Here is a 17,375-nt window from a genome sequence, read left to right as displayed (position 1 = left end):
GGTCCCCAGAATATTTTTGGGATACCTGATCCACACCTACACCACACTTGCTCACCATTTCTCCTAGTAAACTCATAAACTCCTTGTGTGGCCTCAGTGGTTCTTCTTCTGTGAAGATGCACTATAACCAGCCCAAAGTCCAAACATATACAGAGTCATAAACATCAACACCAACTTGACATCTTTCAGTGAGGTCTTCCTCAGTCGGTATGGAAATGGCTGGTGGGTGGATGAAAGGACAAATACAGCCATTTGCTCCAAAATCCACCCAGTAAGAGCAAGTGCATCACTCTTCTCTTTCTCTGCGGTGCATTTCTCCTCCTCGTTAGAGATCTAGAGTGCATCGTCACATTTGTCTGACAGACAGAAACATGTTGCACTTTACAGGCACATCACTCTATAAAAAGTGGCCTCTAGGGAAGGAAGCGCCAGCAGCAGATTGGCTGGCTTTATCTCTACTAGCTTGGATGTTTTATGCTCTTCCTTTGAAAGTAAGCACAAATTAAATAGTTTGAATCCTACCTGTAAAATCAGATAAAGATTAATGAAAATTATAGCACATAAACAGGGGGTAATTTACTGAGAATGGAAAGCCCCCACTGATAATGGCCTTTATTTGCATGCATGGACTAGGTTGTTTTGTGGCCTATTCACTAAAAATAATCACGTAAATCGGATACATTATGAAATTCATAATGGCAGGGGTCTCTAACCCTAATCCTGGAGAGTTGTAGTCCTACAGATCTCAGCTCCAAACCTATCCAAGATTTTCAGGTTTACTTGATAATCTGAAATCTGTTGAAACTGAAGTCTGCAGGATGGTAGCTCTCCAGGAGCGGGGTTGGAGATCCCTGCATTATGAAAATGAAATGGTTATGCAACTTATTGCTGTGCAATTATATAATAATGTATAATTAAACCAAGTACCAGTCACTTGGTTTAATTATACGTTTACAAACACTATGTAGGGTGATGTAACATCTACCATTGCTTGGTGAAATCAACTAAATATGTATCTGAATGACTGGGAGTTTTGTAAAATGATGAAATAATTCCTCATGCAGATTTCACACAAAATCCAGTTATTTTAATACTGCATAACTGGAGGTTTCACATGAGGGTTAAAAGACTCCTACACACAAGATTCCCTCATGTTCAGAAGTTGCAAATTTTCCACATTGACCAATTAATAGCTGCTTGGTTTAAGAGACTTCTGTGCGAGTGATGCTTCATGCATCACTACACTACTGACAATGGAGAATAGACATTTTCTGTATGCAAAATATCCCAGCTAATGTGATCGTGCTTTTAAAGAAAATGCTGGAGACACAAGACTGGAAGAATCATTTATCTTGTGCATAATTACAGTCATATTCTTTACATTCATACTATTCATTCAGAGTGCATTTAAAATAAACTCAACACTTGTCAAGAACACAAGCACTGGGCTCATTTAGCGTCAGCTGGCCATTGATATATCCTCTTAATAATGCAGTGTGTCCAAAGCTCCACACAGCATCAAACACAGGGACATTAGCTGCTATGCAGCAGAGTTACATTACATCCTGGAACCTATAGGGGACATTAAAGCAGAGGCAGATGTTTGATGAATAATGTACTGTACACCATAACGCATTCAGCTTCACAGGGGTCTTATGCTAATAACATCATTAAAACCAATCAAAAGCCCATTTATAATTGCTCCATTATTAACATGACTGCACTGCCGTGGATGCTTGGAGGAGCATAAACTTGAGCATCACACACAAATGATCTACATACTCCCACTTAAATCATCTCACAGACTAACTGACATGGGTATCAAAGAGACAGCTAATCAAGTGGATCAAAAAAGTGCCTGGTTCTATCCACGACCCTCTTAGGCCTTGTTCAGAGCTACTGCACTGGAAAAAGAGAAGTGAAAAGGAAAGCTTGAATTTATCCCTGTCAGTCATGTTTCATCAAGTCTCATTTACTAAGCAGAGTGGATGTGGCCAGCACTCCCCCCCGCTGCGGCTGAGACCCTTGAGTCAGGACAGGAGGGGATTGAGGGAATGGCAACATGACTCCAGCTCTCTCCTTCTCATTCTTTTCCTCTTGTGCAATCTGTTCTTGTTTTTTGGCATTGTCCAGAAGCAATTTAACAGCTTGGTGGAAAACGACGCGGGGGTCAGCTTTAGGGAGGGCAGGACAGTCACAGCTTGCACGGAGCTCCAAAGCCTATAACACAGAAAATGACACTAATTAATGAAGATGGTTTTAAGCTAACGTACAAACCTTCCAACTCTTCATCTCTACCCAAGTGACACTGCTTTTTAAGGATTGATGGATAGATGTATGGATGGATGGAAATAGTGATATGAAATCTGGATAGAGGGATGGATGGATGGACTGAAGCTATTCAAAAGATGGATGCATAGAAATAGTGATATGAAACCTGAATGGATTGGAAAAAATATTATAAATAAATAAATCTCAAATGTTTACATTTCTTTGCCAGCATGCTAGCAGCTTTCTACACTCTGTGTTGTCTGACTAATCCAACCGGTAAAATAAAACGGTTATGGTATGTTGTCGATAGGGTTGTGACGGTGAGGAAATTTTCCCACCGGTTAATCGATGTGTGACAACAACCATAATACTGTTGGTGCAGAAGGCGTTCACCTTTTCTTTCCTTTGCTTTTAAATAGCTTGTTAAATCTGCATGCACATTTTACTTTCACTTTCAAATAGCGGCAATTCGGCATGAAGCAATTGTTTGTTTCAAGTTCGTTTGAATTTTCCATCTTTTCCTTTGTTTTTAAATAGCTTAAAAGCACCATGAGCATTTTACTTTCACTGTCAAATTATGTTATAGGGCAGGTTATGCCTAATATAAAATAACAAATAACTTACATAAAGTTTAAATATTTATAGAAAACTGGGAATAGGCTAAGTATGCATGTATAATATGTAGCCGAATAAATAAGAAACGCAGAACATTTATTAGCAAAACATACAAGAAAGCGTGGAGGCATGGCATACACCTTGGTGTAAAAAAAAAAAAGAAAAAAGACATTTAAATAAAATCACACAAAGATTTGAATTAAGTAAAAATCTGCAAACAATGTGGAACCAATTAAACAAGAAATTAATGTTTAAAAAAAAAAAAAAATAAAAAAAAAAAATAAAGTCAACAGGCTTTTCAAAATCCAAAATATTGCCAAACAGGTGATTTGCATTTAGTTTTTAAAACTAAATCATTTGCCATCATCCGTCTCACCTCACTCTTCTTGTCAGTCAGTCTCTCCTCACTGGAGAAATTAAATCTGATCTGTGATGCGACTATTGTCCGGCACACTGAATTGAGCAGCTTGGAGCACTTGTCAGGATAGAAGGAAAAATGGATGGGCAAAATACTGTCAAATTCTTGAGGAAAATCAGCTGTCCACTGCCAGAAAGTAGTCAATGGGAAGAAGGTTTACCTCCCAACATGACTGACTCAAAGCACACAGAAAAACTGAGCACACAGTGGCTGAAGGAGAAAAAAGTGAATGTCCTTGCATGGCCTCATCAGAGCCCTGATTTAAACCCCATCTGTGGAATGACTTGTCGACTACTGTCCATAAACACTCACCATCAAATTAAACTGAACTTGAGCAGTTCTCCAAAGAAGAGTGAGGAAATATTGCAAAGTCTAGATCAGTGGTCAGCAACAGGCGAGCCAAAAGCTTATTTTGATAGCGCCTGGTTCTGAAATAGATCTGTGATGACAGCAACAGTAACTCACAATCAGTTCGTCTTTACTGCGTTTGCCTTCAAAATAAAAGTACGAGTGTTTTTGCAGCAATGTTTTATTTTGAGATGAATTGAAAACTGAAAAGTTCTGAAAGACATTCAAAAGAGTCTGTGGATCGCTAGACACATCTCTAAAATAGCCGTCATGAAATGTGTGGCATGAAAAAAACTCACAGTGAACCTTTAAAACGTAAAAGTAGGCTACGTCAAAATTATTACAGTAAGTTAGGCTCCACTGTGTAACAAGTAAATTAAAATGATACACGTTTATTATTCAAAATATAGAGAGAGTAAAGAAAACGAAGTTGATTAAGAGCATGACTCAAACATGCCATTACTGGGCTTATTCAAGTGCTCTTTTACTTTTTATTTTAGTTATTTTGATCCATTAAACATCTCCCACATATGTGTGTTTAAACAAATCAATTAATTTCTTAAATTATCCTTTGACAAAAAATATTTTGGCCCAATGCTAAACTTACTTGCCAACCCCTTGTCTAGATATTCAAAATTAATAGAGACAAGAGACAAATCCCAACAGACTAAAAGCTGTAATTAAAGCAAAAGGTGGTTCACCAAAATTCTGACACAAGTGGGTGATCCTTTATCCATTCAGTCAATCTGTTGGAGTAGTTATTGAATGGAAGGATTGATGGATGAATGACCAGGATATCTTCTACATTAAAGACATCCAGACTCGTTACAAAGACCGATGTGACAAAAACACGGCCCCTACTGCGTTTTGTCTGTGACCTCTGAACTATGACCTCCATTAGGGGGTGATGGAGAAACATCCCTCATAACACTGGATCAATAATGCACTTTAAAACACGAACAACCAGCACAAACACAAAGGACACTTAATGTCAAATAGTTTCTAGTCAAATTATTATTCTGCCCTGGGGAAAACATATTAGACTGAGCTGCTAAATACTCACTCAAACCAGGAAGACGGGCAATTTTAAGCAACACTGCAATGTTTGAAAATCAGGCCATTAGGGAAAGTCTACAAAACAAATTAAACTTGTTGAAAGAGTGACTGCAACAAAGATTATTGAGAACAATTACACAAGAGGGACACGGCAGTTGCATGCTTACCATCAACGAGAATCAGAACACTTTTAAAAAGCATTCTTCAAAACTAAGAAGTATTGATTTTACAAATAGAAAACAAAACCGTTCTGTCTGTATATATAGTTTACTTGGAACTACTAAGTTATATGAAACCCTACAAGCAGGTATTCACCCAACTGACACACATAAAACACCACGATTTCATCCGTGTCAACATGCCACTGGAAATCTGAACTTCGTCAGACAAGCCACTCTCAAACAGACACTCTTACACAAAGGTGACCACTACCAAATCCACTTGTATTCCTGAATAAGGAAGATAGAGGGGAGTCCACACACACTCCACTATGGTAATTCTCAATAGCAGGCACACGGACGACGAGTCTCCATTGGCTCAGGTTAAAAGGGTGAGAACAGAGATGGAGGGTGCTTTAGGGTAACTTTTCCAGAGCGGTAATAGCCTCCACTCAACAGAATTCACATGCATTATAGTTGATGGACAATTGGAGTCCTGGCCATCTGCTCTTTCTGTGTTTGAAGTGAGCAAGTACACAAGCAGCAGGACTGTTAAGAGTTCAAGCTCAAGGTTAAGTAAGGCCCCTGCATGCCACTTAAATACATTCATGCATACTTCCACCGCAGCTTAGCATCGTATATTAAACCGCCATTTTGTAGAGCTATGGTGTGTGACGGAGAGAGAGCATGTTTCTTGTAGATGGCTGTCCATAGTGCTCTACAGTTCACTTTAAAAACAGTAAGTTAACGTGAGCTCTTTGTTTAAAGCAAGCGGTCAAGAGTTGTCCCCTGCTGGTAGATACAGTAACTACACCATCTGCCTTTCTCTGCTGATGGCTGTAGCTTAAAAGTGTGAAAAATGATTTATAATTTCCCATCTGCTTCCTAACATCACAAGATACTTCCATAAACATTACACTTACACACATCCAGCACAGGAACATGTACCAACATCACTTTTTTTTTTTTTTTATATTCAGAACATAAGCATTACTACTAAGAACTTAATATTATTCTGTAACAATAAAAACATTATTTACAAAACACTTTTTATCAATATTATTATTATTATTATCATTATTATTATAATTATTATCAATATTATTATTATTTTTAGCAATAATAATATACTTCTGTTCAAATGACTGAAAGAAAATAATATCTGAAAGACCTTATTTTTATTTTGAAAGAAAATACAAATTATTACTTTTCTTCAGCAAGAATAGAATAAATTGATAAAATTTATATTCTACAAAGCAAACTATTAAAAAATTATAAGTTTTCCAAAATAATAAGCAGCAACACTATTTTCAGCATTGATAATAACAATAAATGTTACTTGAGCATCAAATCAGCATATAAAGATTGATTTCTGAAGGATCATGTGACACCGAGGACTGGAGTCATGATGCTAAAAATTCAGCTTTGATCACAGGAATATATATATATATATATATATATATATATATATATATATATATATATATATATATATATATATTCACAATATAACAATATTTTACATAAGTTTTTACCGTATTTTTGATCTAATAAATGCAGCTTTGGTGAGTATATATATATATATTTTTTTTTTTTTAGTCTTACCAACTCCAAATGGTAATGTATTTACTTTGCCAAAATATTTCCATAAATGTTTTGTGTTCATTTTTCTTTCTCATATGAGAATGGAAAGATTTCGCATTCTATGCATTTTCCACAATGCATCCATGTCACCAGACACAAGTGCTGATCTGTATATGTTAAGCAAATGAAGCTAGTCTTGGGCCGGCAGCAGAGCAGTAACAACAGCAGGATCACATTGTGCTTTCACACCAACAGAGAGGCTCTTAGCAGAAAATCAACTCATTATTTCCTTCAGGAAATGGCCTTAACTTGTAAAATGATTACCTTGAGTGCTCCACTGAGATTTAATGCATACAAATAATTATGAAATCTCATTTCCAGGAGGGATGGGTCATATTTATATCCAAATTGTGAATAATTTATGCCGGGCAAGTGGATAGCAAACTAGTGCAGGTGACACCTGGACTATAAACACTTTCTTGTTCAGGGGTCTTGCTGCTATTTTATGAGAGGAAATCAAGGGGGGATTTTAATGCGAGTTTGATTCATACTCCACAAATCCCTGTCATGCATTTCATGCAGTGCACTCTATATCGTGATGTGCTGCATAAATGGCTCACATGGTGAATTATTTAGCCTCGGCCCCTAATGAAGGCTTTATTCTGTGGTTGCGAGTACTGATCTAAGGATTCCACCATTTGCATGTTGAGTTTTCTGACATCTCTGCGATTCATGGATCCTCCAGGCCTTGTCATGGCTCTTGAGTTTTCTTCTCCCCTCCAGCAGAAGAGCATTTATCTGTTCATTTCCACTATGAACGTGTTCTGAGGCATGTGTGTAGAGGGTTGAGTTTGCTCCAGAGCAGAGGGGTCTCCAGACGTCTTGTTAGCTTTGGTGCGGTCTGGATTTCAGACGTGTCTGCGAGGCCTGCGGTGTGTTTCTGATGGATACTTTTTAAATCAAGAGAACAGTGTACCCAGAACATATACCTCAATTTAAATACAGAAAACAGCTCTCCCATGAAGAGCTAAACAGTGCTCATGCTGAAGGTGATTATCAGGTTTAATACAAACTTATAAAGTTCATTAAGGTTGAGTGCTACAATCATTAAAGACATACCAAAACACTGACATTCGGAAATTAATCTTCATTCTTATTTCTTTTCTTTTTGTCATTAGAGTAGAAATGCAAAACAGAAGCTTTTTCACTAGTGGTCTCAGACTTTTAGACCCCAGTGAAAGTCAAATTATTTTTACACAGTCAAATGCTGTTCATTAAGGAGAACTAGGAGCACTATTAAAAAATGAAATTAATAAATAAATAAATATATATATATATATTTTCAAAATGTTTTGAATTGTCAAATATACATTTAAAAAATTTTTTTTTTTAAATATAAGATAAAAATACCAACAATAACTGTACATTAGTAAGTCCATTTTAAATTAAATTTTATATTATTATTAAAATAAATTATTATAAAAAATATCAGTTTATTATCAGTTTTATGTTAAATTTTAATAGATTTTAAATATTTATTAAATAATCTTTAATATTGAGTATTTAAAATAAACTATTTGGAAATGTATTTATTTACATGTAATTTTGTTGTTGTTGTAGTTGTTGTTATTTCATGATTATTATTTCATTTTATTTTTAAGCAATACTTTTAGTCCTACATGTCTTTTTTCTTTTTTTTTTTTTTTTTTAAAGAAAACTGAAAATTACGAGGAAGGACAGAAAAAAGTGCTATTGGGAATGCAAATGAGAAATGATGCATTGGCACCAAAGCTTAGAACGGTTAAAAACAAGTATGCTAGGCCACGGCTTTGATTGTTCTTTCTTTTAGATCAGTTCCTTAACCATCTGAAAATGTTGTTACCACCTCTGCCATCAATTTAATGCTATACACCACTGTACATGTTACGGTTTGTATTTGTGTGATAAGATTTCACTCATCTAACATTGATGGTGTGTAATGCATGTATTTGCTTTCGCGTGCTTTACCTCAGGGACGAGGCGGTCCAACTGTCTGACACGGTTTTGGTGGGAAGGGTGTGTGGACAGCCACTCGGGGATGGTGGGTTCACCTCTCAACTGATCATAGATCTCCATCTGCTGCCAAAACACTGGGCCTGCCCTCACGTCAGCACACGCCTGACAGAAACACACAGCAATCTCAGTAAATACACATACACAGACGGTTGATAAAGCTGTGTCACCATCAAAGGAAGCAAACAAGGAGATGACACACACACACACACACACACACACACACGAGCGCTCGAAGCTCTGGACACGTCATCAGCCCGAGCTGAGAGCAGGCTGGATCATGAACAGCATGACTCATGACTAGTCTAGCAAGCCTCGCACCGTTACCGCAGCACGTGCCAGTGTCCTTCACCCAGCCGGCTGTGGCAGGCCGGATCTGAGCCCGTTTACGAGCAGCAGGCGGCCCGTTATTACTACTAGAAGAGGTAGAAGGGAATCAACGGTTTCTCCATAATGATGCCAAGCATGAGATCAGGAGACATGCTGTCAGGAAGAGCACTACACCATGAATCAGAGAAATGGCTTCCTTCATGCAGTTTGTAAAGAAACAGTGCCATCTAGAGGTCATGTAGGATACCGCTTTCACACTTTTAATTTATCCTAGTAATAAGAAGTTACTAATTATTACTAATACAACTTTTATTTAGAGTGGCATATAGGTGAAGTGTGTAATTCCTAAGTATGCCATGCCTTTAAAAGTGAACTTGCTTGTAATTGTAGTCAAGTATATATGGAAGCCCCATAGAGGTCATGGATTATTATTATTATTATTCTTTCATGTGTTCTCGTAATCTCCACAATTGTTTTCTCATGATGTCTGACACATCATCTGACAGCAGCACTAACTGACTTACCAAATTAAATAATAACATAACTATTTTGACAACAAGCTGTCCTATATATATATATATATATATATATATATATATATATATATATATATATATATATATATATATATATATATATATATATATATATATATATATATATATATATATATATATATATATATATATATATATATATACACACAGCCTATCCTACATAACGAGAAAAATAAAAATAAAAATCATATTTTTATTTTAAATGGATAAGGGAGATAAAGTGGGTTGCATCCAATGTGCTCTAAAAGATTTTAGAATAATTATGAATTCTCTGTTTTTAGACCATTTAAACGTTAATTACACAAATTAAAGGTTTAGCACCCCTGAAAAAAAAAATCTAAGTATTGTATTGTAAAATAATGTATTGTATCACATTTATATCCAAATGCTAATTAATTTACATAATCTACATGAAACGAAACCCAAATCCCAAACCCTAGCTATAACAGTTTTTGTTAACTGAAACTAAAACTATTAAAAAAAATTCAGTAATTTAAACAATGCTGAAATAAAATATTAATAAACACTAGTTAAAACTAATAATGAATAGAATATAAACAATACTAAAATAACACTGAGCTATAAACGGCTTAAATCATCTTCATTTAGTCCGATTTCCTGATCAGAAAATGCTGTTTTTGTCAAGTTTGAGGATTTTTTTATCAAGACCGACACAGACGGTTTTCAGAAAATGATTGATAATTCAGTTATGGGGTGTAAAACATGCTCAATGCCGAACGTCTACTCGCAGCTATTCTTCTGCGACACAGCACTAAGCTGCTTATCCATGGATTGTAATTTATTAAATATATGAGCTACTTACACTGTGAAACTTGTCTTATAGTGCGTTTTAGGTGGACATTCAATTCGTGTTCCCTTGGATTAATAATAATAATAATAATAATAATATCTGCAGTACCTTTGCAGCCAGCTTCAGGCCGACCTGGTCCGCCTCTGCCTCCAGCTTACGACTGAAGGGCCGGTCAAATAAGAACTACAACACAGAGAGGAGACAGAGAAAATGAGAGAGAAAATCTGCAGTTAAATGAGCTTTTCTGACAGAGCACACAGAAGACGGACTGAATAAAGTGACCCATATATGGAGAACAAAATGACTAGGAGATAAAAAGCCCATCCATTAAAATGTAATTTATTTTGAAAGTAACAGGGCAAAGATGATAAAAAACAAGGAAAGAAAGGGATGGAAATATCCACATTGAAAGGAGAGCAAGAGAGTACACAGTATCTAGAAGAAAAACACCATAAAAAAACAAAGTACAATTAAATTGAAAGTGGGCCTTTGTTTCGCACAGCACAGTGATTCAGAAAATGCTAATTCAATATCCATTTAGAGAACAAATAAATGTAGCTGAATTTTAACCAACCTCAAATTGAAGTCCTCAGAAACCCAAATAAGATCTCCTCTGAGATACTGTTATTGTTTTACAATGCTGGCGAGAGAGTACTTGAGAAGGTTTGTTTCAGCTCGAGCAGAGGAGTTTAATTGGTAACGTTTAAAGGGTCTTTTAGGGATTTCAGAATCAATATTTAAGGAGTGTTTGCATCATTAATGGACAAACCCAACCTAAACTCACTCCCTTAAATGTCTTATACTTAATTCTGAACAAACTAATATATATATATATATATATATATAAAACATGAGACTCTTATCGGGCGATAAAAAAAATAATCGCCATTTATCGATTCTCAAAGTTGGGTTGGGAGCTGGATCCGAGCTATGATGACTTTCACCTTGATGTTTTAGCACGGATGTATATCTAGCCAAATTGCACTGTAGGGGGCGAGAACAAGTCTTCGAACCTGTGTGTATGCCTACTGTGAAATTACCACATAAAATGTGACGTGTTAACATGGATGCAGCTGAAGCTGCCGGGTTGTGTCAGGGAATGTTTTTATTTTATTTATTTATTTATTTATCTCGCCAACCTCGCCAAGACGCACACCTGTTTCACACATAATCCGTCTATGGTACGTATGCAGTCCGTGTGCGTTACATATGTGGTGCAGAAGCAGCACGGACTCATACTCATTGTGCTTTCACACAGGACGCGTTTGCAGTCCGCTACTCGGTACGTGAACCATCGCTGCACTGCTGCAGACCGCTCCTGGAACGCACTGACGGACCGCAACCGCGTGAACGCTAGAATCCGTTAACATGGGTGTGTAAAAAAAATATGAAACGCGTACGCACTGCAGACGGATTATGTGGGAATTCGTTTACAGCTTTCTCAAGCACTTTGTGATGCACCACCTAGCTTGAGAAACCTGTTCTAAAAAAACTTACTTTTAGTCATTATTTTATTTGGGTAGCACACATATTCTGAATGCCTTTAGCAGAATTCAAATGAGCCATTTTAATCTAGATTAATCTAGATTAATTTCAAGACTACAGTGAGATTAATCTAGATTAATTTCAAGACTACAGTGAGATTAATCTAGATTAAAAAAAATAATCTATGACCACCACTAATATATATATATATATATATATATATATATATATATATATATATATATATATATACAGAGAGAGAGAGAGAGAGAGAGAGAAATAACTTATAATAAATTCATACTTTAACTTGTTATAATAAATTCATACTTTTATTCAGCAAGGATGCATCAAATTGATCAGAAGTGTCAGTAAAGATGTTTAAAATGTAAAAAAAAAAATCATATTTCATATGAATCCTGCACTTTTGACATTTCTTTAAAAAAATGTCCTCATATATTCTAAATAAATAAATATATCTATCTGTCTGTCTATCTATTCACCTACACACACACAAAATATACAAATGTCATATTATTAAATTATAATATTTGCAAGTATTTACATAAAATACATAATCCATTAAATGTTATATTTGTTTTATATATTTTATGTAAACATATATTTACATTGGTTCGGGACTAGCGAGATAAAGGGCCGGAAACAGTGGAAACGTGTTGAAAGAAGGCAGATTATGAATCAGTTGAAAAAAAGAGAAAGAGAGAGATCGTAAGGTCCTCCGTCACCTGCACTAGTTTGCTCTGTATCCAGTGTCCCAGCACTGCAAAGCTGTCCCGAGGACAGATCGCCCAGATCGCCGTTAACAGGATCAGAGACAACAGCTCCACCACGTGAGACAAACTGGCCTGCTCTGCCTGAGAAAGAGAGAGAAATTCACTATGGGCTTCTGCTTTTGGTGATATTGTCGTTTGTCTACTTTGCTACTGTAATTTGTTTGTAATTCTGTGTTGAGAACCTTTTTTTTTTTCACTCTTGCTAAGCAGCCCATTCGTTAAAAGCATGCCCAATTAGGAACAATGCAGAAAAACAAACACGCGTTTAATAAAGAGAGACATGATGAATCACACTGAATCATAATTATGATACACACTGTATTGAAAGAAGGGCAACAGATATTCCAAAACACGTGTCCATGAGTGGCCGGCTAAATGCCGCAAAGCAGATTTGTTGGGTAATTATGCCAGCTTCATGGTCATAAAGTCGCATACGATAATAAAAGGTGTTGAATTCTGAGATTATGTATTTCTAGTGATATGTGTAATGAGGAAAAATTAAAAAAAAAAAATTAAATAATTTTTTTACATAGTAATACAGAGTAAAAAAAACCTGCAGAAATTAAAAATAAATACATAATGTGAAGAAACGATAACATTTATTTATTTTTTATTTCTGCTGTCAACTAATTTTGGTTTGGTCATCACACAAAGCTATCGCATTCAAAAGACTTCAATAGCTAAAGAAAAAAAAAACAGCAAACAAATCATAAGTGAGACTTTGAAGTATTGTCTTTCGACAGCCACGGTTCACTGTCTACTTCAGTGTGGAAAAGAGCTGCTTGGACATTTTGTGAAACATCTTCTTTTGGGTTTCACATATACACTACCATTAATAAGATTTGGTGTTTTTGAATGTCCCTGAAGCTCACCAAGGCTGTTGATCAAAAATACAGTAAAACAGTCAAATTTAGAAATATATTTTATTTTAAATCCTAATTTTCTGTGATGACAAAGCTGAATTTTCAGCAGCATCACTCCAGATTTAGTGTCACATGATCCTTCACCTTTCAGTCTAATAGGCTGAATATGTAAAATAAATGAATCAATAATGTGTCAAATATAATATTGTTTTTCATTTTTCCTGTTTGAAATCTGTTCCAGTGTCTGCCACTAGCTTGTGCAGCTTTGAAATAACAAAGGAAACTCTCATAAGCCTAACAGCATGTTGCTTGGCTTTAAAGGGACTTTTTAATGCCACCGAAAAATGTACTAAATCATTTTATTTTTTCCCAGCATTATATTAGTCCTAATATCAGTGTAAGCTCCTTCACGCTAACCAGAGCCACAAGCATGGCATGATGCAACAGCTCCGAAACTAAAACATCCTTTAAACCGATCTCTTAACCGCACCGAGTGCCTCTGAGACAGGACGCCTCCTTCTCTTCATTTAAACCAAGAGAAGAGATGAAAGTAAAACATGACACACGCAAAAGAGAGATAAAGCGAGCACTTGAATCTAATGAAGGGTCTTTTACTCTCTGAAAAACGTTGAGAGACACTGCAAATGAAGTACAAATTTAGTTTGATCCAAACTATAAAGGCCAGAGGCAGTGTTAGGACCCTAGAACCACCTGACAGTGGGTGCAGACATCAGATTATACGTTTACATTTAAATCAAAATGCCCCCAAGGGAGAGATTACTTTGAGAAATTAACACTAACAATAACACTTCTTGGTTACTTTACTTTCAGCATAATTCATGATTGGGCTAAAATAGATTTTTATGAAATGACAAAAATAATGTCCATTGGGGCGTTTCTGTGCAGAGGTTTGACAGTGTGGGCGGGACTTACTGCATGACCAATCAGAGCGTGAGCCATCTCATGTCCCAGTATGAAGACCAGCTGATGGATGTCTGCTACAGCCTCCAGCATTCCTGTGAAGATGAAGACATTCCCATCCTGACACACACACACACACACAATCATTCCAGCTGTTAAATCAGAATAATTTCCTAGTAATCAGTCTCAAGATTTTCTTTAATCATCTGCAGTGAATTAAGAACACTTCTCTCTCTGTATGAAATGCTCAGACACGTAGCTCATAAGAAAAATGTCCAAAACTGTCTGGGAAATTTCACAAACAGGAAATTCAAGAATGAGGGTTAGATTACAAAGTATCTTTATATTTTAATTAGGACTGTTAGTTAATTCAAATGTTTAATTTAACCAATTAGCCCACGTGATGTTGTTCAAATTAATTGTAAATTAAATTTGGCCGTGAAAAAATACCCATAAAAGATCATTTTTAAGCCATTATTGTGTTAAATGAGAAAAGTATCAAGTAGAGATTACAAAAAGTAGCTTTAGAAATAAATATTTTTTTTAATTCAACATAAAATGTATTACACATAAATGTTTAAGCTAAAATGGCCTTACATAAACCAAGGATTATAAAAGATTTTTTTAAATAAAACAAATATTTTGTTTATACAGAGAAAGTCATTAGAAACAAATCAGTTTGGTTCCCAAAAGTCTTCAAATTACCTTCTTTTATGTTCCACCCAAAAAGTCCTAAGGGTGAGTAAATGATGACTGTATGTCCCTGTAATCATCTTTACCTCCATTACAATCGTCATCCATCTAAACTTTACTGGTGAGATCCTGGTCTGCTTTATTCACCTCATTCAGACTAGCCCTGACTTCATATTTCTTATTAACAGAGGGATGTTTGTTCCCAACAATCGCTGCAGAAATTAATGTTATGCATGATGACGAAATTCAAATTCTGAGTAAATATAGTGTTACTTTCCCTCAAAATGCTGTATCAGTGCTTCATATTGTATTTTTTTTTTTTTTTTTTTGTATGTAAATAATGCTTAACATAGTATATGTTGGATAATGAAGAAGAAAGTCTTCTTAAATGCATGCAAACTAAAATTGGCGAAACAAAAGAAGTGAATAAAACCAATGAATAGATTTGGATTATTATTAGATTAGGCCTTTGGTTGTTACAAGATATGACTCACAGGCAAAACAAATGCATTGATTGTGGGGCCGTCCACCACATGGACTGTCCAGGGGACAGAGGAAATCTCAGCAACATCCTGGTTTCTCTCGGCCAGAACCCGAACCACTTGCTCCACCACCTGATGCCTGGGATCTGACGGAGCGATCAGAGAATCCTTGAACTCCTCCATGTACTGAGAGAGAGAATGAGGGGGAAAGAGGAGCGACAATCCATTAAATAAAATGATTTGTGAAAATAAATGCTACATTTAATTTTGATAATATCCCATAGCACAGGAAAACCAAATTCAGACTAATCATTTTCAGGCACTGGAGCTTGGCTTGCAACTGGATGCAACCAAGAAAATAAGCGTAAATAGACTAAACAAGTTGTGTGGACATGAGCAACTGCACGACTGAGTTCGCACCGCTTCCCCCGTGACCCGAGCCAGTTCCATGAAGTTCTCCCTGCTGAACAGCAGCAGTCGGGTCCTGCCTGTAACTGGAGATTCATCCAGGTGAGTGAGTAAACAGATGGAGACGAAGAACAGCAGTCCTGTCCCTGCTCCCACCAGGTGCCAACGTCGACGCCACGTCCATTCACGAAACAGCTGCTTTTTATTGGGCGGCAGGGCTAACCACCATTTTCTGATGCTCCTAGAGACAAAGAGAGAGATACATGTGAAATAAGAATTTTTTGCATTAAACTTTAGCTCCCCATCACAGAAAACCAAGAACTTCGGTGCCACACGCACCCCATTTACTAACCACAGTAATAAAAAGTACATGTGGACAGTATAAGCCAAGCATTTTTTTTTTTTTTTTGAATGAACAAAAACCCTCACCTGCCCAGTATGATGGCCGTGAGCTTCTGTAGGGGCTTCAGTAGCATCCATATCAAGGGCGCAGGTAAAGCTCTCAGTCTGCCTGAGGTGTGAAACTCGCGCGTGGGCTGAATGATCCGCGGCACCCGTTCAGCTGCAGGTCTGAACGCAGTTATACAGGTGTTAAGTCTTGATCTTGATCTCAGACAGAGAGAAGCAGCAGCAGTGACAGATGAGTTTGTCCTCGTGAGATCAGAGGCACAGAGTGATGCACGGCGGAGACACAGTCTCTGTCCACAGCATCTGATCGCTGAAGGGAAGCGGTTTGAGGCTCTTATGATGGACAGTATATCAAGTTTGACCAGACGAATACAAATCTGCTCCATTGTCAAAATAAAACACACTAGACATTCAACTTCATTCCCTCGTTTGCGTAATAAATATAGTGATAAACTAAATCACAGCTTTAAGGTTATATGGTCACATTATGCATTTTTAAATCCACGTACTAACTTAATGTCACAAGTCAATGAAAGTCTACATGTACCAGGTGTGATGATCGAGGGCATTACACTTATTAGACTTTAACCAGATCGCGATTGCTTTCAGTGTTGTTAGACTTGCATTGCTATGACTTCTTAATTATACACGCTAATTATTTATAAAAGTTTATCTGTCTGTTTTGAGAAGTTCTTCATTGTAAAGTTGCCCTCCAAACTCTCTTCCGCGAGATTCACTGCGACAGTTAAATCTCTCCCCCTGCGAACAGCAACACTTCACAATGGTTCCGTCCGTCAGACACAATCATTCATATTTTAACACCACACGATACCTTTTATTGATTTATTTTACTTACCTTGCATGGTTTTCTGGTCATTTTTACCCGCTTTTAGTAGACAATACACAATTACTAACGATATTTTTCACTCTGCAATTTAGTAAGACTTATGGTATGGTATTCAAATCTTGAATTCTAGTGTAAAACCCAACTGCGTCGGTGTTTATATGCCAATGATATTATGAAATGCTAAAGTGAATTATGGTACAGCTTTATGTGAAAATTCTTTAACATTTCGTTTTTACTCAAATTGTGTGAATCTTTCTCATAATCAGTGGCGGTTCTA

The 17,375-nt window shown here is 36.4% G+C and overlaps 1 protein-coding gene across 1 annotated transcript; it reads right to left on the bottom strand.

Moving 5' to 3' along the window:
* Positions 1–1,333: 1,333 nt before the first annotated feature.
* On the bottom strand, positions 1,334–17,035 carry oma1 (OMA1 zinc metallopeptidase). The gene is made up of 8 exons (XM_052535380.1): positions 16,273–17,035; positions 15,856–16,084; positions 15,448–15,621; positions 14,273–14,380; positions 12,429–12,557; positions 10,309–10,383; positions 8,458–8,607; positions 1,334–2,220 (listed from the first exon to the last, which is right to left on the bottom strand). The coding sequence occupies exons 1-8, from the start codon at positions 16,635–16,637 to the stop codon at positions 1,969–1,971; spliced, it is 1,482 nt and encodes a 493-aa protein (XP_052391340.1). The 5' UTR covers positions 16,638–17,035; the 3' UTR covers positions 1,334–1,968.
* Between the last annotated feature and the right edge of the window lie 340 nt (positions 17,036–17,375).

Source organism: Carassius gibelio, chromosome A20, assembly GCF_023724105.1.
Source record: "Carassius gibelio isolate Cgi1373 ecotype wild population from Czech Republic chromosome A20, carGib1.2-hapl.c, whole genome shotgun sequence".
NCBI lineage: Eukaryota > Metazoa > Chordata > Actinopteri > Cypriniformes > Cyprinidae > Carassius > Carassius gibelio.
This window is presented reverse-complemented; position numbering and strand designations above follow the sequence as displayed.